The sequence below is a fragment of the Oryctolagus cuniculus genome, chromosome 16 (genome assembly GCF_964237555.1).
Source record: "Oryctolagus cuniculus chromosome 16, mOryCun1.1, whole genome shotgun sequence".
NCBI lineage: Eukaryota > Metazoa > Chordata > Mammalia > Lagomorpha > Leporidae > Oryctolagus > Oryctolagus cuniculus.
Window position 1 is genome coordinate 65909635 of NC_091447.1, and position 23217 is coordinate 65932851.

General features: G+C 65.1%; 1 protein-coding gene across 12 annotated transcripts in view; it reads right to left on the minus strand.

Annotated features, from left to right (window-relative positions):
- SUGP2 (SURP and G-patch domain containing 2) overlaps positions 1–23217 on the minus strand; it is a 24954-nt gene continuing 1737 nt past the window's right edge. For 7 of the 12 annotated variants that reach the window (XM_070059046.1, XM_070059049.1, XM_070059048.1 and 4 more), the window contains exons 3-11: positions 17225–18760; positions 15478–15598; positions 9534–9988; positions 8182–8293; positions 5989–6470; positions 4082–4143; positions 2098–2234; positions 1623–1739; positions 1–227 (exon numbers count right to left, since the gene is read on the minus strand). In XM_070059046.1, coding sequence (XP_069915147.1) covers positions 110–227; positions 1623–1739; positions 2098–2234; positions 4082–4143; positions 5989–6470; positions 8182–8293; positions 9534–9988; positions 15478–15598; positions 17225–18760 — 3140 coding nt within the window. In that variant the 3' untranslated portion in view covers positions 1–109. Of the gene's footprint in view, positions 228–1259; positions 1514–1618; positions 1740–2097; positions 2235–4081; positions 4144–5988; positions 6471–8181; positions 8294–9533; positions 9989–15477; positions 15599–17224; positions 18761–23217 lie in introns of those variants that run through there. The other 5 variants (XR_011382893.1, XR_011382891.1, XR_011382892.1 and 2 more) reach the window with 5 other exon arrangements.

Sequence of the window (23217 nt, forward strand, 5' to 3'; positions counted from 1 at the left end):
TCGGGTCCTTACGTTTATTGCAACTGCTAAGTGACTAAGGACATTCACAACTCCGGAGGTTCTCGGGAAACCAGGCAGGGCCTTCTGTGTGGGCCGTCACGGACGTCTTCTAGGCTTCACGGGCCACCAAACACGCGAGCGCGTGGATTTCCAGTGACGGGGACGAGCCGGGGACAGTGAGCACGCAGTGACCGGGCGCCGCAGTCCGCCCGGGGGAGACCCTGGAGCTACGAGAGAAGACGGCGTGACCCGCGAGGCCACACACGTGCACCCGCATGGGGCGCCCTGCGCTGGCGGGCGGTGGAGGTGGGGAGGGCGGTGGTGCAGGGCCCCGCGGCCCCGCAGGCACCCAGACAGGAGACGGGTGTCCCCGTGCACTGGGGTGGTTGCTGCGCCACCTGGGCCGGGGCCGGCGGCAGGCGGCTGTGGGGTCAGGGCCCCACACAGGGATGTCCGCGAGGGTTTCGCTTTCTAGTAAGTCCCAGTGGAAAGTCAAGGCCGAGCCCGCTGGGACAAAGGCACAGGGCTCGGCCCCCGCGGGCGGTGGGGCCGTGAGGGCCGCAGGCCCCCTGCTCCTGGTGCCGGCGCTCCCACGGCCCCCGGGAGGCTGCCGGAGGGGCTCAGCAGAGCAGAGGAGAGGAGCCCCGGCCCTGGCCGCCACCTCTGCACCCTCATCCCCGGCGCTGGCTCCCCGGGGTCTCCACAGCCACCAAGATCTGCGGATGTCCAGAGCAGGCGGAGCCCGGGGGGGGGGGGGCGCACGGCGTGCCTGGGACAGACTGCCCCGCGCGCAGAGGCGGCGCCTGGCTCGCAGCCCCGCTGTGGTCCTGGCCTCGGGCGCGAGCCGGAGCCCGGGCCGTGCAGACTTCACTGCGGACCGGAACCTCCCCCGGCACCTGCGCAGAGGGCCCGGAAGACCCCCAACGGCAGGCAGAGGGCTGCGGCCACGGCCCACGGGGGGGGGGGGGGGCACGGCAGCCGCGCCCCCTCCCGGGTGACACTGGCCTCACTGAGCTCGCTCCCTCCGTGCCCTGGGCCCGCGTGCGCTCCCCTCAGCGGCTCGGGTGACGCGGCAGTGACCACCGTGGGGCCCGTGCGTAAACCCAGGCTCAGGCTGGAGGCGCGTGCGTGCCCAAGGCAGGCGGCGCGGGCGGGGCGCGCAGGCACCGTCCCCGCCGGGGAGCCACACGACAGGCGTGCGGGGCAGTGCACGAGAGGCCCAGAAGCCTGGCCCAGGGAGACCCGTTTCCGGTACACACCGAACCGCACGTGGGCTCCGGCGGCTCCGGCCAGGGCAGAGGTTTTAAGAGGACTGGTGCTCCCGGGGCTCAGCGCTCATCACTGAGTTCATCTACTCGGGAGGAGGAGGATTTGGTTCCAAGCCGGGCTGGAGACGGTGGGTGAGAGGGACACTCGGGGACAGGCCCTTCCCTGGGGAAGGATCTGGAGACCCGGGAAGGGCCAGGCGCTGCTGGTCACGCTGCTGGCAGGCGCTGTCATCTGAGAGAGAAAGCTGGAGCGAGAGAGAGGCCGCGGCAGCTGCCGGCCGGCCAGGGCTGCGGGGGTGCGGGGGCGCGGCTTCCGGGTCTGCGGGGGCGGGGCGGGGCTCGGCACGCACCTACTTGCTGGCCCGCTTGTGCCTGTACATCTGCATCATCCGCTGGCGGAACACGTCGAACGTGTCCTCCTGCCGCTCCTGCCCGTCGGCCCCCAGCCCCTCCCCTTCCGAGGCCGTTCCCCTGGGGAGCGAAAGGAAGCCCAGTTAGCGAGCGGCCCCCCAGGGGCGGGACGCGGGCACGGCCAGCGGGGCTGCGGGACCAGGCGGAGAGGGCGACGCGGCGGCGCTGGCTGAGCACGGGCAGCCTCGCCGGCAGCCGCGGTGCGCTGGGAAGCCACACGCCTGCTGCCCCGGGCCTGCGTCCCACAGGCTCCCCGCGACGGGCTCCCAGGGAGGGGCCAGGGCTCCAGGCCACCACCACCCACGCCAGCGCGGCCGTCAGCGGGCCTGCGCCCCAGGGGCAGGGGCAGGGACACGCGGGGTGCGCCAGCGATCAGGCCGTCCTCTGAGGACTGGGGCGCCCGGGCGGGGCTGCGTACATGCTGACGGGCTCCCGGATGCCCTTGCCGCGCGAGCCCAGCCCGTGGCCCTCCTTCCAGCCCATCTTCTGCAGCATCTGGAAGCCCAGGTTCTTGTCCGTCAGCTTCTGCTGGGCGAAGTCCGACTCCTTGAGTTTCTGAGGGGAGAGCGGAGGCGGGCGAGTGGGCAGGGATGGGCTGCGGCAAGGGTGCGCCCCGGCCCACGCCGAGCCCCCCGACCTGCAGATGCAGGGATCCACCCTGCCCCCGCGCCCCAGCCCCCACACCACCCCTGAATGCAGGGCCCCCAAGTCAGAGGTCTCGGCCTGAGCCTCCGGGGCCAGGACGGGCACTGGGCTCGGGCCTCGCTGCCCCGGCTCCCCTGGCTGCCCCGCCCGGCCCAGCCCTGGCGCTAACGCTGGGAGGAAAACCAAGGAAGAGGACGGCAGGTCCTGGGCTGCGGGGTCAGCAGGAGTGGTGCCGAGTGGGGACCTGGGACAGCAGGCGGGGCCCTGCAGTGACGCGGTGGGCATGGCCTGAGGCAGGACGGCAGGACAGCCAGGCAGGCAGTGGCTGAGTGCGAGCTGGCAGACCCTGGCCCTCCCCAGGCCCCGCCCCACGGCTTCGCCCACCCCACGACCTGCCCGGTCTGTCCTGGGCAGTGGGCTCTGCTGGCTGGGACGTCGGGGTGCGTGACAACAGCACGCAGACCTCGCTGAGCGGGCGGGCAGGGTGCTCAGTGCCCTCTGGGCCCCCGGATGGAGCCTGGGAGGCCACGGGGGAGGCGGCGACGTGGGACGGCATAGCACAGGCCCTCACGGGTGCAGAGGGGCTCCAGGCGGCTGAGGGCAGTGAGCAGGGCTGGGTGACCTGCTAATGGCCGTGCACCGAGCTCAGGGCCCCGGCCAGTGGGTGCACGGAGTAACCCCAGACTCAGCCGCTGCCCACGACCCACACCAGGTGCTGGCAATCAGCTTCCCAGTGTTAGGGGCTGGCGGGGGGCTGGCGGGGGGGGGGGGGGGGCGGCACCAGAGCCCAGCCCCGGGGGGGAAGAGAGCAGGAGAGGAGGGGCTGGGCCCGGGGCCTCCACGTTCTCCTCCTGGACGGGACAGTGCGACTGGAGATGCGCCAGGACATGGTGAGCCCCGCAGGCAGCCCCCCGCAGCACAGGGCCCGCGAAGGAGGGGCCAGGAGAAGGGCTGTGCCCTGGTCTGGGGTAGGCAGAGGGGGCAGCAGGCAGGAGCCCGGTCCTGCTGGCCACCAGGAGGCGGAACCTGCTGCTGAGTGGAGGAAGGGGGGCTCTGTCGGCCCTCCTGGGAGCTGCGCTCAGCCTGGGCCCTGTGCGCCTACAGGGAGCAGCGGGACGGACCCCCGTGAGGCTCCCCCTGCCCTCACCACCACGCTGCGGGGGTACTGTGAAGCTGCAGGCCCGTGTGCCCCGGGCCAGGCTAGGCCGTGCAGGCAGCAGAGGGAGGGCGGGCGGGACGCCACCAGGGTCAAGTCTGACCCCCCGCCGCCTGCAGGGCAGGTGTGGCAGCCCACTGGGGGCGGGGGTCACCGGGCAGGTGGTGGCAGGGCCAAGCCTGGCTCCACGGCCCAGGGCCCCTCCCTCACCCAGGCCAGGCCCGCTGGGCAGGAACCCAGCCTGCACCAGCACCATGGGCCCCACGCCTACCCCCACCGTGCCCAACACCACCACAGCCGCCTTCCTGACCTCTGGGCAGCCGCGAGGCCCTCCTGTGGGTCCCGTGACCTCACCTGTAACACGTCCCTGTGGGCTGCGCTCACTGCACACAGCCCTGGGACTCTGCTGGCCACTCTCGTCACCCCCCACAGTCCGCTGGGCTCCGACATCTCCGTGGCCATGCTGTGGCGGGCTAGCGCAGGCCCCGGAGAGCAGTGTGCTGTGGGTGCCACGCTGCCCCTTGGCCTGACACCCAGGCCGGCCCGGCCGCGCCCTCGGCATCCCCGAGACCCCAGGCGACGGACAGAGGCGCAGGCTCACCTTCTTTCTGGACAGGGGCCGCCCCCGAGGCCTGTCGTAGGCGATTCGGACTGGCTCGTGGACTGCAAGACAAAGGAACACGCGTGCACGCAGACACGCGCCTTCTCAGCAGTGCCCAGGGCCACATGGACACTCACAGCGGCACACCCCGCCCCACAGCACGAACTCCCGAAAGCCGAGCCAGTACACAGGCCTGCGCTGGCCTTGGCGGGGCCAGAGCCCATGACTTCACAGGCCTCGGACGGCGCAGGCCGGGTGACCGTGGGGAAAGGGAGGGGTCGCGAGACTGCTCCCAGCCCCTGGGGACAGCGGGCGGCCCTGGCCCACCAGCACGGCACACGCCCGGGAACAGCAACTGGGCCCTCGCGCCGCCTGCTCCAGGAGTCCACTCAGACACAGGACTCTGGTGGTCACGCCCTCTGCCCACGTCCCCGCTGCGGAGCGGGGTTTATCTGACCTCAGCTCCTCACTCCAGCTTCCTGCTGACGTACCTGGGAGGGCAGTGGAAGGCAGCCCAGGGGCGCAGAGGCCCCCGCCACCACGCGGGAGACCCAGATGCAGCCCCTGGCTCCCAGGTCAGCCCGGCCCAGCCCCAGCCGCTGCAGGCCCCGGGGGAGTGGCCCCGGGGGTGGGAGCTCTCTCCGCGTCCATCCCCGTCTGCCTCTCCAATACAAACCAGCAGACCCACAGGAGACCTGAGCCCTCCCGCGGGGGACAGAGCACCCGCCACAGTGTGTCCCGCGCCCGGGGGAGGCGCTGCACCTCAGCGTGCACCCCTCGTTTGCTGCAAGTGCTCTGCCGGCCGGAGCCTCGCGCTCTCTCAGGTCACAGGACTCCGTTTCACCTTCTCAGGAAGGCGCTCAGCACGTCCGCTCCTGTCTCACCGACCCCACAGTCCAGGAACTGAGGCCGGCAAGCAGCGGCAGCCCCACGTTCCTCCCAAGGAGAGACGAGGGGGCCTTCAAAAACGTACGGGAAATACAGACTGTGACAACACTACGCCTGGACTTCCAAGTTTTCTGCACTAAAAAAAAAATCTTGAAAAATATGTTTTTTTATTTGAGAGACAGAGACAAATGGGGATGTGGTGGGAGACACACAGAGAACTCCCACCCGCGGGTTCACTTCCCAGGTGCTCAGGAGGGGCGGGGCCGGGCGTGGGCCAGAGCCAGGAGGCAGGAGGCCGGCCAGGTCTCCCCCGTGGGCATCAGGAACCCGACCACCCGAGCCCTTGCTACAGCCCCAGCACACGCGCTGACAGGAAGCTGGGGTCAGGAGCCAGCGCCAGGACCGGGACACAGGAGCTGTCGGGGGGCACAGAAGGCCAACCCCACACCTATCTTCTCAGGCCACTTTCCACACACTGCCCTGAAGCACCTCATCCTTGAAGAGACTGGCTGTGCTACCCACCACCCACAAGAGGGGCCGGGCCGTGCTGCCCACCGCCCACGAGAGGCCTGGAGCGGTGCGGGCTGCAGTGGAGGGGCTGGCAAGCCACTGGACGCGAAGGTCTCCGCACAGACACAGGCTGCTCTGGGGGACGCGGCTGCTTCCCCTGATCGGCACAGGTCACAGCAACCGCACAGTTTCCCCGCTTGGGCCTGGTGATGCCGAGACACCGTGCAGGCTCAAGGGCCGGGGAAAGGGGCCGGGCCACAGCGGTCCATCAGGTGCCAACTGACAGAGTGGACACGGCGGACAACGGGGCCAGCTGGTGGTCCCGGGTCCCGGGCTCAGCACACAGAAGGGGCCCCAGAGGGCTGGTGGCACTCTGGGAAGGGCTCTGGTTCTGCCACCCGGGGGCTCGCACCTGCGTGCGTGTGCCAAGACCCTCCAAGCCGTCTCCCTGAAAGGACGCAGCCAGCCAGGCAGCGTCCGGCTCCTCCCAGCCCAGCCTCTGCACTCACCCTCGGGCTCCTGGATGAGACACACCCTCTTGGGCGCGGGGATCATGCCGACCTTCAGCGACTTGCTGCTGACCCTCTTCCGGGGGAAGCAGGAGCCCGAGGCAGACTGGGCCAGGCCGGGGGTCCCGGCTGGGTCGTCCTCAGCGGCCTCTCCGGGGTGGCCGTCGGCGGGGGGGCTGCCCTCAGCCCTGCGGGCCCTTCCTGCGCGGCCAGGGCCCTGCTCGTCCTCGTCCTCGTCCCCCTCCTCGTCCTCGTCCCCCTCCTCGTCCTCCTCAGGCCCCGCCTCTGGGCTCCCAAGCTCCACCTCCTGCTGCGGGGCCTCCGGCTCTGGAGCCCCCTTGGCGGGGTCCGTGGGGCCCGCCTGCGCCTCCCCACTCTCGCCGCTGCTGTCGGCAGGCGAGGTGAAGCGAATCGACGGGCACAGTTCCAGCACTTTCTTGCGGTAGAACTTGAAGGCGGAGCTATTTTGGTCACGGAGGAACCTGGGGTGCAGGAAACACGCTGGGTAAGCGGGAGGCTCGCACGGCGGGACTGCACCTGCTGTGCGCAACCAGGGCTGACGGGGCGGCTGCTCCGCGAGACAGTCCCAGAGGGCCTCAAGTCAGGAGCCAGAGCCCAAGACGCCCGAGGGTCTGCTCTCGGGGGAGGGGCTGGAGGCACCAGGGTGCGGACAGCCGAGGGAACATGCCGGCACCGAGACCTGGGCGCTCTGGGTCACAGGTGCCCACCCAGGACGGACAGCGTCGGGGGAGCCAGCAGGCAGTGCGGCTGGCTGCTGCGGGACCAGGGTAGCCCGCGGCCGTGTGGTGCCCCCTAGAGGAGGGCCGGCTGCCTGCAGCACCTCCTGCCTTGGGCTCACCGGGCCATTCAGTGAGGCACCCGAAAGAGCAAGAGGAAGGCCACCCGCAGACACCGCAGTGCAGACCGGACAGGAAGGGGGGTCTGGACACACTGCTAGGTTGTAATAGGTACACAGGACAGTGCCATGGCGCATTGGGACGCCCGTGTCAGAGCCTGGATCGGGTCCTGCTTCTGCTTCCAACCCGGCTCCTCGCTAAGGCACCTGGGAGCACCCCAGTACCGCGCCCCTGCCAGCCATGTGGGACACCTGGATGGACACCTGTGGGCATCTGCCTCTCTCTCAAATAAAAATAAACAAATATGAAGACGCCGCTTGGGACACCCACACTCCGTATCAGAGTGCTTGACTCGAGTCCCGACTCCACCTCCAGGTCCAGTCTCCTTCTAACGTGGACCCTGGGAGGCAGCGATGCTGGCTCAGGCGACCGGGCTCCCACCCGCGAGGGAGCGCCAGGCTGGAGCCTGTCAGTCCTGGTTCTGGCCTGGCCCAGCTTCAGCAGGTGCCGACACACGGGGAGTGAACCAGCAGATGGAAGCTCCCTCTGCCTCTCAAACAATAATAACTAAGTATTTTTAAAACAACAATGAACGTTCACTGGAAAAAAGGAAAACCAAGGGCCGGCGCCGTGGCTCAATAGGCTAATCCTCCACCTTGCGGCGCTGGCACACCGAGTTCTAGTCCCGGTCGGGGCGCCGGATTCTGTCCCGGTTGCCCCTCTTCCAGGCCAGCTCTCTGCTATGGCCAGGGAGTGCAGTGGAGGATGGCCCAGGTGCTTGGGCCCTGCACCCCGTGGGAGACCAGGAAAAGCACCTGGATCCTGGCTCCTGCCATCGGATCAGCGCGGTGCGCCGGCTGCAGCGGCAGCCATTGGAGGGTGAACCAACGGCAAAAGGAAGACCTTTCTCTCTCTGTCTCTCTCTCTCACTGTCCACTCTGCCTGTCAAAAAAAAAAAAATAATAATAATAATAAAAAAAAAAAAAAAGGAAAACCAAGGAGAGCAACGACTGGTGGAAGGTGCGAGGCGGCCCTGCCTGGCCCTGGCCCTGACCCTGAGGCCGGCAGGGGCGTCAGCGCCTGTGGAAGGCGGAAGCAGCCTCGAACTACATAGACCCTGGCGCTCGCCCCCTTCTCACGTCTGACCGCCGGGGCGCGACGCCTGGCTCCGACTGGGAGGCAGCAGCCGTTGACGGAGCTGCTGTCACCCAGGGGCAGGCCGGGATTGTATTCCTGGCTGTCCACCTTGGCCTGGCCCAGCCCCAGCCACTGCGAGCACCCGGGGAGTGACACGGGGGAGGGAGCGGGGGGCGTGGCGAGGCGCGGGAGCACGCACCACAGGTCGGGGTTGTCGGCGCTGTTCTCCATGCTGAACTGCTCCATCTCCGGGCCCACCTGAGCCACAAACCGGGCCAGCTTCTCGGCAGTCTCCATCGTCTTCAGGGCAACTAGGGAGCACAGAGCAGCTGTCACACGGTCTGAGCCGCTGCCCAGCGCGCACCTGGAGGGCTGTGGACAGACTACGCAAACGGCCCCACGAGTGCCTCCCCGCAGCGCGGCCGGCCAGTTCCGGACCGGGCACCTCCAGGGCCACTCTGGGAGCCCAGCCTCGGCGTGGGCCGGCGGCTGGGGGAGACGAGCGCGTGCAGGCCCAGCTCAGTACACACCCTCCACCGTCAGCGGGCTCAGGCTGAGGCCAGAGGCCTCCTGTTCTAAGCCTTGACCCGGGACGGAGCAGTCGCCAGCCAAGGTAGGAGCTGGGGGGACCTTCGCCCCTGCATGCCCGGCCAGCGCAGAGCGGGCCATGCTGGTCAGAGGCAGCCTGCTGCACGGGGTGTGTGTGTGTGTGTGTGTGTGAGAGAGGCAGCCTGCTGCATGGGGTGTGTGTGTGTGTGTGAGAGAGGCAGCCTGCTGCACGGGTGTGTGTGTGTGTGTTTGTGTGAGAGAGAGAGAGAGGCAGCCTGCTGCACGTGTGTGTGTGTGTGTGTGAGAGAGAGAGAGGCAGCCTGCTGCACGTGTGTGTGTGTGTGAGAGAGAGAGAGAGGCAGCCTGCTGCACGTGTGTGTGTGTGTGTGTGAGAGAGAGAGAGAGGCAGCCTGCTGCACGTGTGCACGTGTGTATGTGTGTGATGGCGAACAGGTGACAGGGAGACACACAGGGGCCGTTAGTCCAGCCCAGGCGGCTAAGCCCTGGACAGAACCCGGGAAGAGGCGGCGAGCAGCAGCGGCAGCCGTGGCCGTGTCGGGAGGCAGGAGCCGGGCTGCGCACTCCACGGTGGGAGTGACTCGGAGAAAGCCCGTGCCGTCCAGCCTTTCTCCCGGCGTCCTTAAAAGAGCCGGTGAGACGGGTGAGGACAGACGCTGGTGCGGCTGGGCGCCCCGAGTCCTCTGAGGGAGGACGTGGGCTTCTGAGCCGACGCCGCCTGGGCACGGCTGGGACGAGAGCAGCTGCGGGGCCTCCCCTCCGGGAGGGGTCCCGGCCCAGGGTTCTGAGACAGAGGGAGCCCAGGACAGAAGGAGCCCAGGACAGCACGGCCATAGCTGTCCTGGCCGCCACGAGCTGGGGAGCACAGGATCAGGGCAGCACCCCCGGCCGGTCTCCCTAAACAAGCCTGCCTCCCACCCCTCCCCTTCCCCGGTTCTGGAGCGACCCCGAGGTGCTGGGACTGGGCGCAGGAGGAGTACCTACCGTCCGCAGTCTCGGGGGCTCCTGGCGGCTTGGGGGGTGCCCCCGAGGCTTCGGGGCTGGGGTCCCGAGGACAGGCTCCGGCCGGATCTGGAGGGCAGCCCTCGGCAGCACCGTTCCCGTCAGACAGGGCTGGCTTGGCGTGCGAGGCGCCCGGAGCCTGCCGGCTGGGGTGCTTCAGCCTGGTGCCCGAGGACAGGAGGGTCTGGGTCCCGGTGGTCACCCTCTTCGCCTTCCAGCCACGGAGCCCCTGAGCGCGCAGGAGCCCCCGCCGATGCCAGGGATGGAGCCTCTTCTTGAGGCTGCGCACGGCCCGGGCGTACAGCATGGCCCGCACCGCGCACTCCACCGACGTCGGCTGCTCGCCGGCTCCGCGCGGGGTCTGGCTCACGCGCTGCGTCTCCGCCAGCTTCAGCTTGTAGTACTTATACTCCAGACTGTTCTCATCAGACAGAAACCTGCGTGCCAGAACCGCACAGCGGGGCACTGGTGACGCCTCCACCAGGTGCCAACGGGTGCAGCAAACCCTCCTCAGGGGCGGCTCCCGCTGCCCTCGAAGGTGCCCGGCTCCACTGAGGACAGTAACCGACTGCAGGGCCCGCAGGAGTCTGGGCCAACGAGGTCGAGTTCCGCCTCGCGCAGCTCCCAGCTCAGGGGCCTCGCGGCGCACCCGTCACCCTGCTACCCTGCAGCCACAGCGGCTGACAGCGGCACGATGCTACCAGCACCCACAAGCCCCGGCGACACCTTCCACGTGGCCCGGTCAGGCCGGTGAGACGGCTTCTACAAGGGAACCCCGGGCCTGTACCCCAGCCGTGAAGCCACACGAGAGTCACAGCAGGGCAGGAACGAGAAGAGCAAGCCACGTGCACCGAGCGGCCGGCGGAGACGGCAGGCTACGGGAGACCCGAGTCAGCCGGCCTCGCCCACGACAGCTCTGCCCTCACGGCCACGGCCACGGCCCGCTGCTGCCTTCCCATCCCGTAGACGGAAAGGATGTAAGGCAGCCTTCCCAATCAGCTCTGGGGAACGGGGTGGGGCGGGGGAGGCTGGCATCGTGGGACTGGCTCAGGACCCCCGGGACCCTCACACACAACACCCGAGTCTCTTACACGGACCAGCAGCCTTTCTGTAGGCTCTATGCACAAGCCCTCCCCCCCCACCCCGGTGGTCTGTAGGGGCTAGCTCGGCAAGTTCCCGGAGACAGGTGCCGGAGACCAGCTCCAGCCAGTCCAGGCGCTCTGAGGTGCGAGAGGCGTCGGGCCAGAGAGGGAATTCTAAGACAAATTTGTTTCATTGCAAAAATGTTGAAATCCACACATGATGAAGTTTTCCAGAAGTTTATGGAAAATGCACATTATGAAAACTTTTTTTGCACCTAGGTCAATTCACCTTATTTGAGGCTGGGCAGAGAGCAAGCTCAGGAAGGTTCACTCCCCAGAGGCCTGCAACAGCAGGGGCCGGGCCGGGCTGGGCCAAAGCCACATACTGGGCCCAAGGCTCCCTGGCGGGCGGTGGGAATCCGAGTACTTGAACCCCTTCTGCCGCTGCCTCCCAGGCTCCACGTTAGCAGGAAGCCAGCGTCGGGAGCTGGAGCCAGAAACAAACCCCGGCACCCGGATGCGGGACACACGCCCACCAGCCTCAACGGCTACGCACCTGCACGCCTGCCCCTCAGGTTCCCTGTGACTCTGTTTCTCACGAATGCTCTTAAGCTCCTTGGTAAACGGCTGTTCTGCTGTATTACCGAGGGAGTCATGGCAACGATGCCTCCGTGAGCTGCCACGGCGGCGGGGTAAGTCTCGGACGCAGGCCCCGCAGAGGCCCGCTGTGGTTTTCCAAACCACGTCATTATTACGCACATTCAAACCTATTATTCACTTTGCTTTCTGGTTCATTTGTATCTTTTTTTTTAAGTGATATTTATTTGAAAGGTAGAGTTACAGAGAGGCAGAAGCAAAGAGAGAGAGAGAGAGAGAGCACGCGAGAGCGAGAGAGAGAGAGGGGCAGACAGAGAAGAAGTCTTCCGTCCGCTGGTTCACTCCCCAAATGGCCACAACGGCCAGAGCTGGACTGATCCAAAACCAGGAGCTTCTGCCGGGCCTCCTTGACATGGGTGCAGGGGCCCAAGGACTCGGGTCATCTTCCACTGCTTCCCCAGGCCACAGCAGAGAGCGGGATCGGAAGTGGAGCAGCCGGGGCTCAAACTGGTGCCCACATGGGATGCCGGCCCCTCGTCTGCACGTCTCTGGACGTCTGTCATCATTTGCCTCCAGGTGTGTGAGCTCCACGCCTTCTTCCTTCACTCCCCCCTTCTCACGGGCGTTCCCAAGGTCACCCCCTCCCCGGTGCCGCCACCACTGCACTTGACGCGTGGTCTTCTCCCCGGGCGTCCCTGCGAGCACTGATTGCACTTCGAGTCTCCTTCACTCCAAAGTCCCTCAGCCGTGTGCTGTGCGCGCTGCCTCCTCTGTCGCCAGCTTCCAGCTTCCGGCACCGAGCAACGTGCTGGCCAGACTCCCCTCGCCTGGGCTGTGCTGCGGTCTCCCTCTGTGATTCCGTGCACAACAGACTCCTGTCGGTGTCCAGCTTCGGCTTCTGCTAAGGAGAGCGAGTGCTGTGTGGTGAGGACGGCACGGACTCGCGTGTTCTCAGATTGCCAGGCGTGGAGGGACCACAGTCGTCCCGCGGCATCCACAGGCCACTGGTCCCAGGGCCCCCACGGACAGCAAATTCCAAGGCCGCTCAAGACCTTTATATAACAAAGGCCATACATTGTGGCCATTTGGGGAGTGAACCAGCGGATAGAGGGTCTCTCTCTTTCCTTCTCTCTCTGTAACTCTTTCAAATAAGTAATCCTTTTTTTTTTTTTTTTTTTGACAGGCAGAGTGGACAGTGAGAGAGAGAGACAGAGAGAAAGGTCTTCCTTTGCCGTTGGTTCACCCTCCAATGGCCACCGCGGCTGGCGCGCTGCGGCCGGCGCACCGCGCTGATCCGATGGCAGGAGCCAGGAGCCAGGTGCTTTTCCTGGTCTCCCATGGGGTGCAGGGCCCAAGCACCTGGGCCATCCTCCACTGCACTCCCTGGCCACAGCGGAGAGCTGGCCTGGAAGAGGGGCAACTGGGACAGAATCCGGCGCCCCGACCGGGACTAGAACCTGGTGTGCCGGCGCCGCTAGGCGGAGGATTAGCCTAGTGAGCTGCGGCGCCGGCCCAAGTAATCCTTTTTTAAAAGATTTTTATTTATTTGAGAGGTAGAGTCACAGACAGTGAGAGGGAGAGACAGAGAGGTCTTCCATCCATTGGTTCATTCCCTAGATGGCCGCAATGGCTGGAGCCAGGCCGATCTGAAGCCAGGAGCCAGGAGCTTGTTCCAGTCCTCCCACATGGGGGCAGGGGCCCAAGGACTTGGGCCATCTTCTACTGCTTTCCCAGGCCACAGAAGAGAGATGCATTGAAAGAGGAGCAGCTGGGACTAGAACCTGTGGCCATATGGGATGCTGGCACTGCAGCTGGAAGATTAACCTACTGCGTCATGGCGCTGCCCCTCCCCCCAAATAAGTAATCTTACCAAAAAAATATTGTGTAGGGGTCAGCACTGTGGGGCAGTGCCTTTGACACTAGCACCCCATGAGTGCCGGTTCAAGTCCTGGCTGCTCTATTTTTGATCCAGCTTCCTGCTAATGCACCAGGGAAAGCAACAGAAGGTGGCCCAAGTGCGTGGAAGCTCACTCTCCCTCTCCAACTCTGCCTTTCAAATAAATAAATCTTAAAAAGAAAAAGGTGTGTTTGCCCAAACCCTGTGCCCGTCCTCCAGTCTCCTCTGCGTCGTCCGCAGGTGGCTTCTCACACTTCACATGTTGCTCACGCTAAGTCGCTGCCACGCTGTGCTGAGGGACTCGTGGCAGGGACAGGTCTGTACGTGGTCCACACAGGCACTTTCTTTTTTCTAAACACTCTCCCTCTGCGGTTGGCTGAACTGCAGGCGTGCAGCCCCTGCACATGACAGTCGACTGCAGCAGGCGTCAGGTCAGGGCCCAAGAACCAGCTGCACGGCAGCTGATGGGCAGTGACGCGGCCGCGGCGTCCGGAAGCTCCTGACGGGTCCATGGGTGACCTGACTGCCCCCAGGCACCCTGGTTCTGACAGCCTTCCTCCCCTGGATGGTCACGGCGCCCTGTGCGGCCTGAGGATGGAGTCACACAGCCACCCGCAGTGCTAGTGAGGAGACATCCAGAACACACAACTCGCGCGCGTGAGACTGGTGGGTGCAGACCACGGCGCGGCCGCTTACCCGCCGGGGGCCGTCTGGGCCTCTGCTCCCCGCCTGGGAAGCCACCTCCCCATCCTCCCCGGGGGGCCCACGCCCCATCACGGCTGTGAGCACTGCTGGCGGCCGTGGGTCACTGCAGAGCCGCGCACTGTGCCCTCAGGGTCTCCCGCGTGCCCCGCCCGTCTCCGACCGCGGTGGATCTGTCCGTTCCACTTCTCAGGGCTCCGGAGTTCCACAGCTTCTCCACGCGGTCTGTGGACACGGCTTGGGCCTCGGCACCCGTGGCACCTAAGCCCGCGATGACTCCCGCTTCACAGGAAGCCCTTGGGAGCTGGAGCTGTGGCAGAGTCCGTTAGCTGGCGCCCGTGATGAGGGCACCCCCATCAGAGCACTGGTTCCAGTCCCGGCTGCTCCGCTTCCAGTCCAGCCCCCGCTAACGTCCCTGGGAAGGCACCGGGAGATGGCCCGAGCGCTTGGGTCGCTGCCGCCTGTGGGAGGCCCAGAAGCTCCTGGCTTTGATGTGGCCCGGCCTTGACTGCTGCGGCCGTCTGCGGGGCGCACCAGTGGATGGAAGATCTGTTACTCTGCCTTTCAAGTAAATCTTTAACGACCGCACAGACCAAGTGAGACCGCTGTTCACCTAACACCCGCACAGTGCCAAACACGCGGACAGAACTACAAGGCAGACACTGCTCACCGCACTGGCGGCCAGCACGGGGAGACAGGGCCTGCTCCAGGCACCCACCACAGGCAGGCGGAGGAGGGCACGGCCCCGGGAGGGGTGGGGTGGGGGCAACCGGAAAGGACCCGCGGGGGACAGGGACAACCTGACGGCCACACCTCTGCCTTTTTACCTTCCACGCTTACGCAGCCACGTTCTGCCTTTACAACTTAAAAACCAGGGCCGCTCAGCGCAGGCCCTCACCAGAGGCGAGGACGCCCGCGTGCCCTGTCGGAGGGCCTGGGTTCAACACCTGGCTCTGGCTCCTGGTCGCACCCCTGCCAATGCACACCTGGGAGGCAGCAGTGGGGGTCCCAGAAGGCCCTGCCACCTACGTGGGGAGCCGGTGGAGCTCCCAGCCCCCGGCCAGGGCAGGAACTGAGGGAATGACCTGGGCGGCGCCTGCTCTCTGCCTCTCCAGTACACAGATTGTCCCCCAATTCTAGAGCATCGTTCTATCCCCAGAAGGGCAGTCAGGCAAGAGGGGCGCGCCTGCTGGGCTGTGAGTGCCAGTGCTGGCGCTCAGGGGCCGCTGCAGGAGGCTGCCCCCGCCCCTCCGCGGCCCACCTGTCCTGCTTTCGGCAGCACGAGGCCCGGGCCGGCACCGTGCCCTCGGACCTGTCAGCCTCCAGAACCCTGAGCCAAGTGGACAGACGCCCCAGAGCGAGCGCAGTCGGCCACAGCAGCAAGACCTCGCTAACGCCTGCGACGCGCGACGTCGCCCACTGCGCGCTCCCAGCAGGCACCTCTCCCAGCAGGGCCGCGCGCTGCACTCACAGACAGGAGGGGGCCCCGAGGCAGGCCTGCGGCAGAGCTGGGCTGCGGAGCCCAGGGGGTCTCACGTGCCCTCGCGCCTTTCCCGCTGGGCGACACCGGGACTCGAAACACGCATCTCTCCCTCGCTCTCGACCCCGCCGCACAAGCGCACGCCCCAGGAGGGGCGGCGAGACCTACCAGTAGGCAGGGTCCTCCTTCAGCACGGCGCTCTCCTTGGGAGACAGGCTGCCCTCGACGATGCGCGTGACGAGCTGGTCAATGGTGCCCACCACCTCGTGACCTGCTCGCTGGGGGACCGCTGCAACACACAGAACGGCTGGTCTGAGCGTGCTGCCCCCCTGCGCCGCGTGGCCGGGGCGGGGCCTCGGCCTCCGCAGGCACGAGCAGCCTGACCCTCACTGGGAAGAGAGCAGCACTGGAGAGAGGAGTAGCGTAGTTACGGCAGAAAGCGAATACGCCAAGTAGCCTCCCCAAGGAGCAACACGACAGCCACGGGGCGACAGTCACGAGGTCCCGAAGACGGCACAGGACCACGGACGGACACAGGCTGGGGGAACAGGGCACCGGCAGCGTCCGCCGTCTTCCATCTGCCTCATCCCGAGTGACCACGTGGAGCGTAGAAAACACAAAGCTGCAGAAAGCTACCGAGGTGCGGACCATGTAGAGGTATCTAGGTTATGATTTTTGGTACAAAGGAGGGAGACAAGACAAATACCAGAGTCCCTCACAAACTCTTGGGAAAAGGGGGCGCTGCCAACACGGGTGGGGGTGACATCGCCCCGTGCACAGCACCGGCCGTGCTGCCGTCACCCTGACTCCACGGAGACCTTCTCTAGGGCGGGGAGCAGGGTCTTGCTTCTGGCAGGTCCCTGTCTGGGAGCAGGCGTGGCTGCCTGCCCGTGGTGAGGCCCGATAGCGCCCGACGCCCGTGGGGCTCCCTGAGGGCAGCAGAGGAGCCGACAAAGTCGGGGCAAACTGGAGCTCTCGCCCGGGCGGGGGCGGGGGCAGGAGCTGAAAGCACAGGGCCGCGGGGGAGGCGGGCAGTGCTTCCTTCCTGGCCACAGGACGGGCAGAGACGGTGGGGACCGCGTGCGCCCGTGGCTGGGACGAGGTCTGGGCTGAGCGCGTCCACTGGGGGCTGCTGGGTGGGGAGGGGAAATCCGTCCACCGGGCGTTTCTACTCCTGCTTGGCCGTGGCCGTGCCAACCCCAGCCGGCCAGCACGCTGTCCCTAAGGGAGCTACGGACCATCAGCCCACCCAGGAAAGGGCCCGCGTGGCCTGAAGTGACCAGGCTGCTCCCTGTCGGTCCCGCCGCAGAGCTCGGGTCGGGCTGAGGCCTCCCCGGGAGCGGATTTTGTTTTCTGCCCCCGGGGGCCCGGGGACACCTGACAGGGGCCTGACCCGGGCACAGCAGGTACAACCCCCCCGGAGCCTGCCCAATCCCCAGGGGCGCCCGTGACCCCAGGACGTCCAAGGGTCTCTGTGCCAAGTCCTGACGGCTCACAGGCGAGCAGGGAGGGGCCCAGCCCGCTCTCCGAACGCAGGGGCTCTGTGCCTGTCACTGCTTCCCACAGCAGGTGAAAGCTCTCCGGAGGCAAAGGGCGGTGGAAGGACCCAGGGCAGAGACCCCGAGGGGCACGACGTAGCGACGCCCGGCAGCTTCCCCTGAGTCAGGAGGGCCTGCCAGTCCACAGCGGACGCCGGGTGCCCGGCTCCATTCTACAGAAGGGCCTGGGGCATCCGGGAGGGTGGGGCCAGGGACAAACCCCAGCAGATACTGGGGCCACCTCGACACCGGCCACGGGCTTCTCTCTGGTTGGCTACAGGACGCGTGCACAAATCTCATTTTTAACAGGCGCCATCACCCAGAAACGTGGAAACCCAACCAATCCCCCGCGCCAGACGCGTCCAAGGCACCCTTACCGTGGCTCGGAGCACCAGGAGCCGCGGCCTCCACTTCAGGCGCCGCGGGGACCGTCGCTTTGTCCTCCTCTCGTGCGGGCGCCGGCAGGGTTCTCTTGACCCGGAGCGGGCAGCCGCTGGTCACCAGCCAGGCCTTCAGGTGCTCTATGTACTCGCGCCCGAACAGCGTGGAGTCCTCGAAGTTTGGGAACGCGGCAGGGGAGGGGGCGAGGTCTTGCAGGCCGACGGCTTCCAGGATCTTCTCCTGCCGGAAAGACGAGGCCAGGGAGAAGGTCTGCCCGAGCAGCGCCAGGGACTTGCGGCACAGGGAGTTGGTGGTCTCCAGGGCCACGGCCAGGTCCAGGGGGCTGGCGAGGGTCTTCATCTTGACGCTCAGCTCGTAGGCGTTGCAGGCCATGAGCAGGGGCGTGACGCTCTTCAGCAGCCGGTCCTGCAGCCTCATGATGTACTTGTCGAACGGCTTTATGATTTCAAAGAAGCAATTTTTGGTCTTGACAGCACCTTTGTCTAAAAGCATGTTTAAAAACTCATTATCGACTCGGGGCGTCTTCAAGGCGGAGTGCTTTAAAAATTTGATAGTAAAAAAGCAAAAGTCTCTGTGCTCTGGTCGGAGGGAGCATTTGAAGGAGGCGAGCATTTTAGCACAGGTTTCGGTTTCAAGTTCAAAGAGGGTCTGGAAAAGCTGGGAAAACTTCACATCGTCCTTGATGGTGTGGAACCCTGCCCACTTGATTATTTCCATGCCGAATCGTGAGAACACATCGGCCTTATCCACGAGGTCCAAGCCCGTCCTCCTCCGGGACAGCCGGACGTTCTTCAGGTCAAGCCCCAGAGGGACCTTCTGGGCGGGGAACTGCACGTCTCCGGTCGCCGGGCTCGTGCCCAGGGTCACCTCAGGACTGGGGCTGCTTTTCTGGCTTTGGTCCGTGCCTTGAGATTTGGGGGTAACCCGGTTCATAGCGGGCACTTTCTTTGCGCTCACATTTCGCAGGCCGACAAGCTTCCCGACGCCCCCCTGGGCTGTGAGCAGGCCCGGAGTCTCCCCCTTTCCTAGGAGGGCACCTTCCTGGTCCACGAGGCTCAGTGCTCGGCCCCTGGCCTGCGCGCCGGCCTCCCCAGGGCGGTCCGTGTCCAGCACCCGGGAGGAGCCGAAGCTCCCCAAGCCCCGGGAGGGCCCGCAGCCAGGCTCCTGCGGCCAGGAGGCCTGCTGAGCGACCAGGTGGCCGAGGCGCTGCTCCCAGGAGCCTTGGAGCGCCAACTTCCAGTCCTGAACGCGCAAAGCCCCCAACTTCTGGGGGCCAAACACCTGGTCCTGGGCGTCGGGGTGGGGCAGCTCCAGGTCCCGGCCACACTCTTTGCGGAAGTAGCTGTCCTCAGCGCCGGAGGGGTTGGTGGCCCTGAAGGCAGGCCCCGGGAACACGCCGCCTCTCCCCGGGTCTCGGGAGTGTGCCAGGAAGCCGCCGAGGGCGCAGCGGCTGTCGCCGTGAGCCTCCTCGTACATCTCGGCTCTGGACCTCGGGACCGCCCTCAGGAGATCTGAAACACAGGACCCGCAGACAAACACACAGCACCTTAGAGCAGAGGCCGCGAGCGGACGCCCGCGGGACAGCTGGACACGCCGCGCGCTCTAAGTTCCTACTGGGTGCCCCTAGGTTGCCCAGATTTAAAACATATACGGGGGAGGGGGAACGCCAGCATGGTGGTCTACGGGTTAAACCACCGCCTGCGACGCTGCCATCTGTGTTCGTGTCCCGGCTGCTCCACTTCCCATCCAGCTCCCTGCTAATGACCTGGGAGAAGCAGTGGAAGATGGCCCGAGTGCTTGGGCCCCTGCCACCCACGTGGGAGACCTGGATGCAGCTCCTGGCTTTAGCCTGGCCCACTGTGGCCACCAGGGGAGCAAACAGTGGATGGAAGGTCTCTGTCTCTCACTCTCTCATTCAAACGAATACACAAATCCTTAAAAAAGCAAAAACCTGTGTGGGACATCTAAAAATCCGGACCTGGCCCTTCGTATCCTGCACTCACATGGGCTCCCTACAGGCAGGCACCCCGGACAGAACCAACCGTGGACAGGAAGTGCGCGGAACAAACTGGCCCTTACGTGGAACACGCACACAGAACAAGGACGTGCACAGCACTTGCATTGTGCTGGGTGTGATCTAACCCAGAGACGATTTAAAGTATACGGGGGAGGGGCTGGGGCAATTTAGCCCAGAAAACTAGACGCCAGGTCAGATGCCTGTGTTCCACTCGAGAACGCCTGGCCTGCTCCCGACTCTAGCTCCCTGCTCGTGTGAGCGCAGGGGACAGCAGTGATGGCCCACGTAACTGCCAGCCACATGGAAGACCTAGATTGAGTTCCTGGCTCAATCCAAGCCACGGCGGCTATTTTGGGGAGTGAACCCACAGATGGGGGCCGGCGCTGTGGCAGAGCGGGTAAAGCTGCCACCTGCAGCGCCGGCATCCCACATGGGCGCCAGTTCAAGTCCCAGCTGCTCCACTTCCCACCCAGCTCCCTGCTAACGGCCCAAGTATTTGGGTCCCTGCCATCCACGGGGGAGACCCAGAAGTTGTTCTTGGCTCCTGGCTCCAGCCTGGCCTGCCCCGGCTGTTGGAGCCATTTGGGGAATGAACTACCACATGGAAGATAGCTCTCTCTCTGTGACTCTGCCTTTCAAATAAATAAATCTTTAAAAAACAAAAAACAACGGGCTGGTGCTGTAGCATAGTAGGCTAAGCCTCCACATACGGTGCTGGCATTCCACACAGGTGCCTTGTGTCCTGGCTGCTTTGCTTCTGATCCAGCTCTCTGCTGTGGCCTGGGAAAACAGTGGAGGATGGCCCAAGTGCAGGGCCCCTGCACCTGCGGGGGAGACCCGGATGGAGCTCCTGGCTCCTGACTGGCCCAACTCCAGCCATTTGGGGAGTAAACCAGAGGATGGAAGGTCTCTCTCTCTCTTTGTGACTCTCTCCCCCCAAAATATTCTTTTTTAAAAACATCCCTGTGAGCACAGGGCCAGCAGCTGCCCCAGGAGGGAGGGAGGGGTGGCCCTGCCAGCCGGCTGTCGTCACCCCGACTCACGCAGCCCTAGAGCCACCTGGGTTTACAGCCCCTCTTCAGGCCTGGGGGAAGGGGTCTGGGCCGCAAATAGGCCGAACTTCTGACCTGCGACCGGAGCACTCCACAGGACCGGAGTCCTGTCCCACAGCACACGGCTGCCCGCACTGGCTCTCTGGGAAACTGCTGGTGCCCAGTGCCACGATGAGGCAGGGGCCCTGACACCACTCACCCCAGCCGACCCACAGCCGGCTCAAAGGGGCCAAGCGCCCGCTCTCGGGAGCTGGGGGGGCAGACGGGCAGTCAGGCTCCACAGCCACCTGGAGAGAGGCCATGCTGGGGCCCGGGCAGTGGCTGCTTCTGTCCCCAGATGAACATGGGAAACGGACAGCCGTGTAGAGTGACGTGTCACCGTGGGCAGGCCGTCGTCGGCCTGTCACCCACACGGGAGACCCAGATCGGGTTCCTGGCCGGGCCCTGGCCCCTGTGGGCATTTAGGGAGGTGGGCAGCGGGTGGGAGCGTCCTGTCTCTCTGCTTCTCAGAGGCCAAGACAACACTAAGGTTGTGGACGCTCTGCCCTTCACAGGGCGAGGAGACGCCCACAGCACAGCGCTCACACCGCAACGCGTCACGCACTGCCCCCGCGACGGCACCGGCCTCGTGTGTGAACTCCCAGGGGCCAGGCACAGGCGTGGACCACGGACGCACGGGGGTGGCAGGGCTCTGCAAGACCTCTCCCACGGGGCCTCACCTTCCCGCTTCCAAATCACAATCTGCGGCCTGGTAAAAAGTCCGCTGGAAAGGGGCAGGGAGGTGCTGGGGAAGCCAGCCTCGGGCAAGGCCAAGTGCCTCTGCCACAGGCACCTGGGCGCCTGCAGACGCACTGTAACTGAGATGCGGCGCAGCCCGGGCGCAGGCGCTGCTCTGGACACATGTCACAGCCGGGGGACTCGCCCGGAACTGCCAGCTCAAGGAACAGGCAACAGACAGAACGTGTCAGCCAAGTGCCTGGCAAGACAAATGCAGCAGACGCGCACGTGAGGAGCAAGCGCCACCCACAGACAGGCTGCGCGGAGGGAGCTGTGGCAGGAACAGACTGCGCGGCACTGGCCGGTGCGAGGCGCCGGAGTCCAGAGGTCAGAGGTCAGAGGGCAAGAGGCAAAGAGGCGAGAGGAGCCCCCCCCCGGGCACCCGCATCCCCAGCGGGGCGAGGCCCGCCCGAGTGTCAGGATTTCCAAGGGCCCCTAGAGGACTCTAAGGCACGGCCATGGCAGGAGACGGCAAGGGGAGAGGGACGGGAGTGCGCGCAGACGCTCCAGCGAGGACGCCTCGGCCATCACGCCCGAGCGGGGTCTGCACAGAGGACTCCCAGCGCCCTGGTTTGCTAGGAGGAGGAAAAGTCTGGCAGAGCTGGGACGTGGAGAGAGCTTTGTGACAAAGAGCATTCCAGAGGCACCCAGCCTCCTGCCAGGTTTCTTGAGGTAACTGAGAAATAAGATAAACCAAGATTTCAGTCTCCATGTTATAAGGGTACTTGGAGAACTGTCAATGGGAAATGGAATAAAAATGTTGATTTTAGTATAAATTAACTGAAATCCAAGCATATACAGAGTCTTCCATAAGTTCATGGAAAATGTGTATTACAGGGGCTGGCATCCCATATGGGTGCCAGCTGGAGTCCCGGCTGCTCCACTTCCTGTCCAGCTCTCTGCTGTGGCCTGGGAGAGCAGTGGAGGATGCCCAGGTGCTTGGGAGACCCAGATGGTCTCCTGGCTCCTGGCTTTGGATTAGCACAGCTCTGGCCGTTGTGGCCATTTGGGGAGTGAACCAGCAGATGGGAGACCTCTGTCTCTACAGCTCCCTCTAGCTCTTTCAAATAAATAAGTCTTTTTTTTTTTTTTTTAAATGCGTATTATGGAGCCGGTGCTATGGTGCAGTGGGTTAAAGCCCTGGCCTGAAGCACTGGCATTCCATATGGGCGCTGGTTCGAGTCCCGGCTGCTCCACTTCCCATCCAGCTCTCTGCTGTGGCCTGGGAAAGCAGTGGAGGATGGCCCAAGTGCTTGGGCCTCTGCACCTGCGTGGGAGACCCGGAAGAAGCTCCTGGCTCCTGGCTTCAGATCAGCTCAGCTCTGGCTTGTAGCCATCTGGGGAGGGAACCAGTGGATGGAAGACCTCTCTCTCTCTCTCTCTCTCTCTCTAACTCTTTCAAATAAATAAATTAAAAAATGCATCTTTTTTAACTTCATTTCTCCATGCCTTTTTTTTTTTTTTTTTTTGACAGGCAGAGTGGACAGTGAGAGAGAGAGAGACAGAGAGAAAGGTCTTCCTTTGCCGTTGGTTCACCCTCCAATGGCTGACACGGCCAGTGCATCGCGCTGATCCGAAGCCAGGAGCCAGGTACTTCTGGTCTCCCATGGGGTGCAGGGCTCAAGCACTTGGGCCATCCTCCACTGCACTCCCGGGCCACAGCAGAGAGCTGGCCTGGAAGAGGGACAACCAGGAAAGAATCGGCGCCCCGACCAGGACTAGAACCTGGTGTGCCGGCGCCGCAAGGCGGAGGATTAGCCTAGTGAGCCACAGCGCCGGCCTCTCCATGCATTTTTAAAATAAGATTTTGTATTTGAAAGCGGTGGAGAGGGAGAGATTGAGACAGTCTTCCACCCACTGGTTCCCTCTCCAAACGTCTTCTTTAACAGCTGCGGCTGGGCAGGAGCCTGGAGCTCCACCCTGGCCTCCTCTATGGCCGCAGAGGCCCAGGTATTTGGGCCGTCAGCAGGCAGCCGGGTGAGAAGCGGCGCCGGCCCCTCCGTGTGTGTGTGTGTGTGTGTGTGTGTGTGTGCGCGGGCAGCACTCACACAACGGCCCCACCTGAGCAGGAGGAAGCCCCGCCCCCAGACGCCCACTCTGCGCTCCCAGCCCGGGTTTCCCG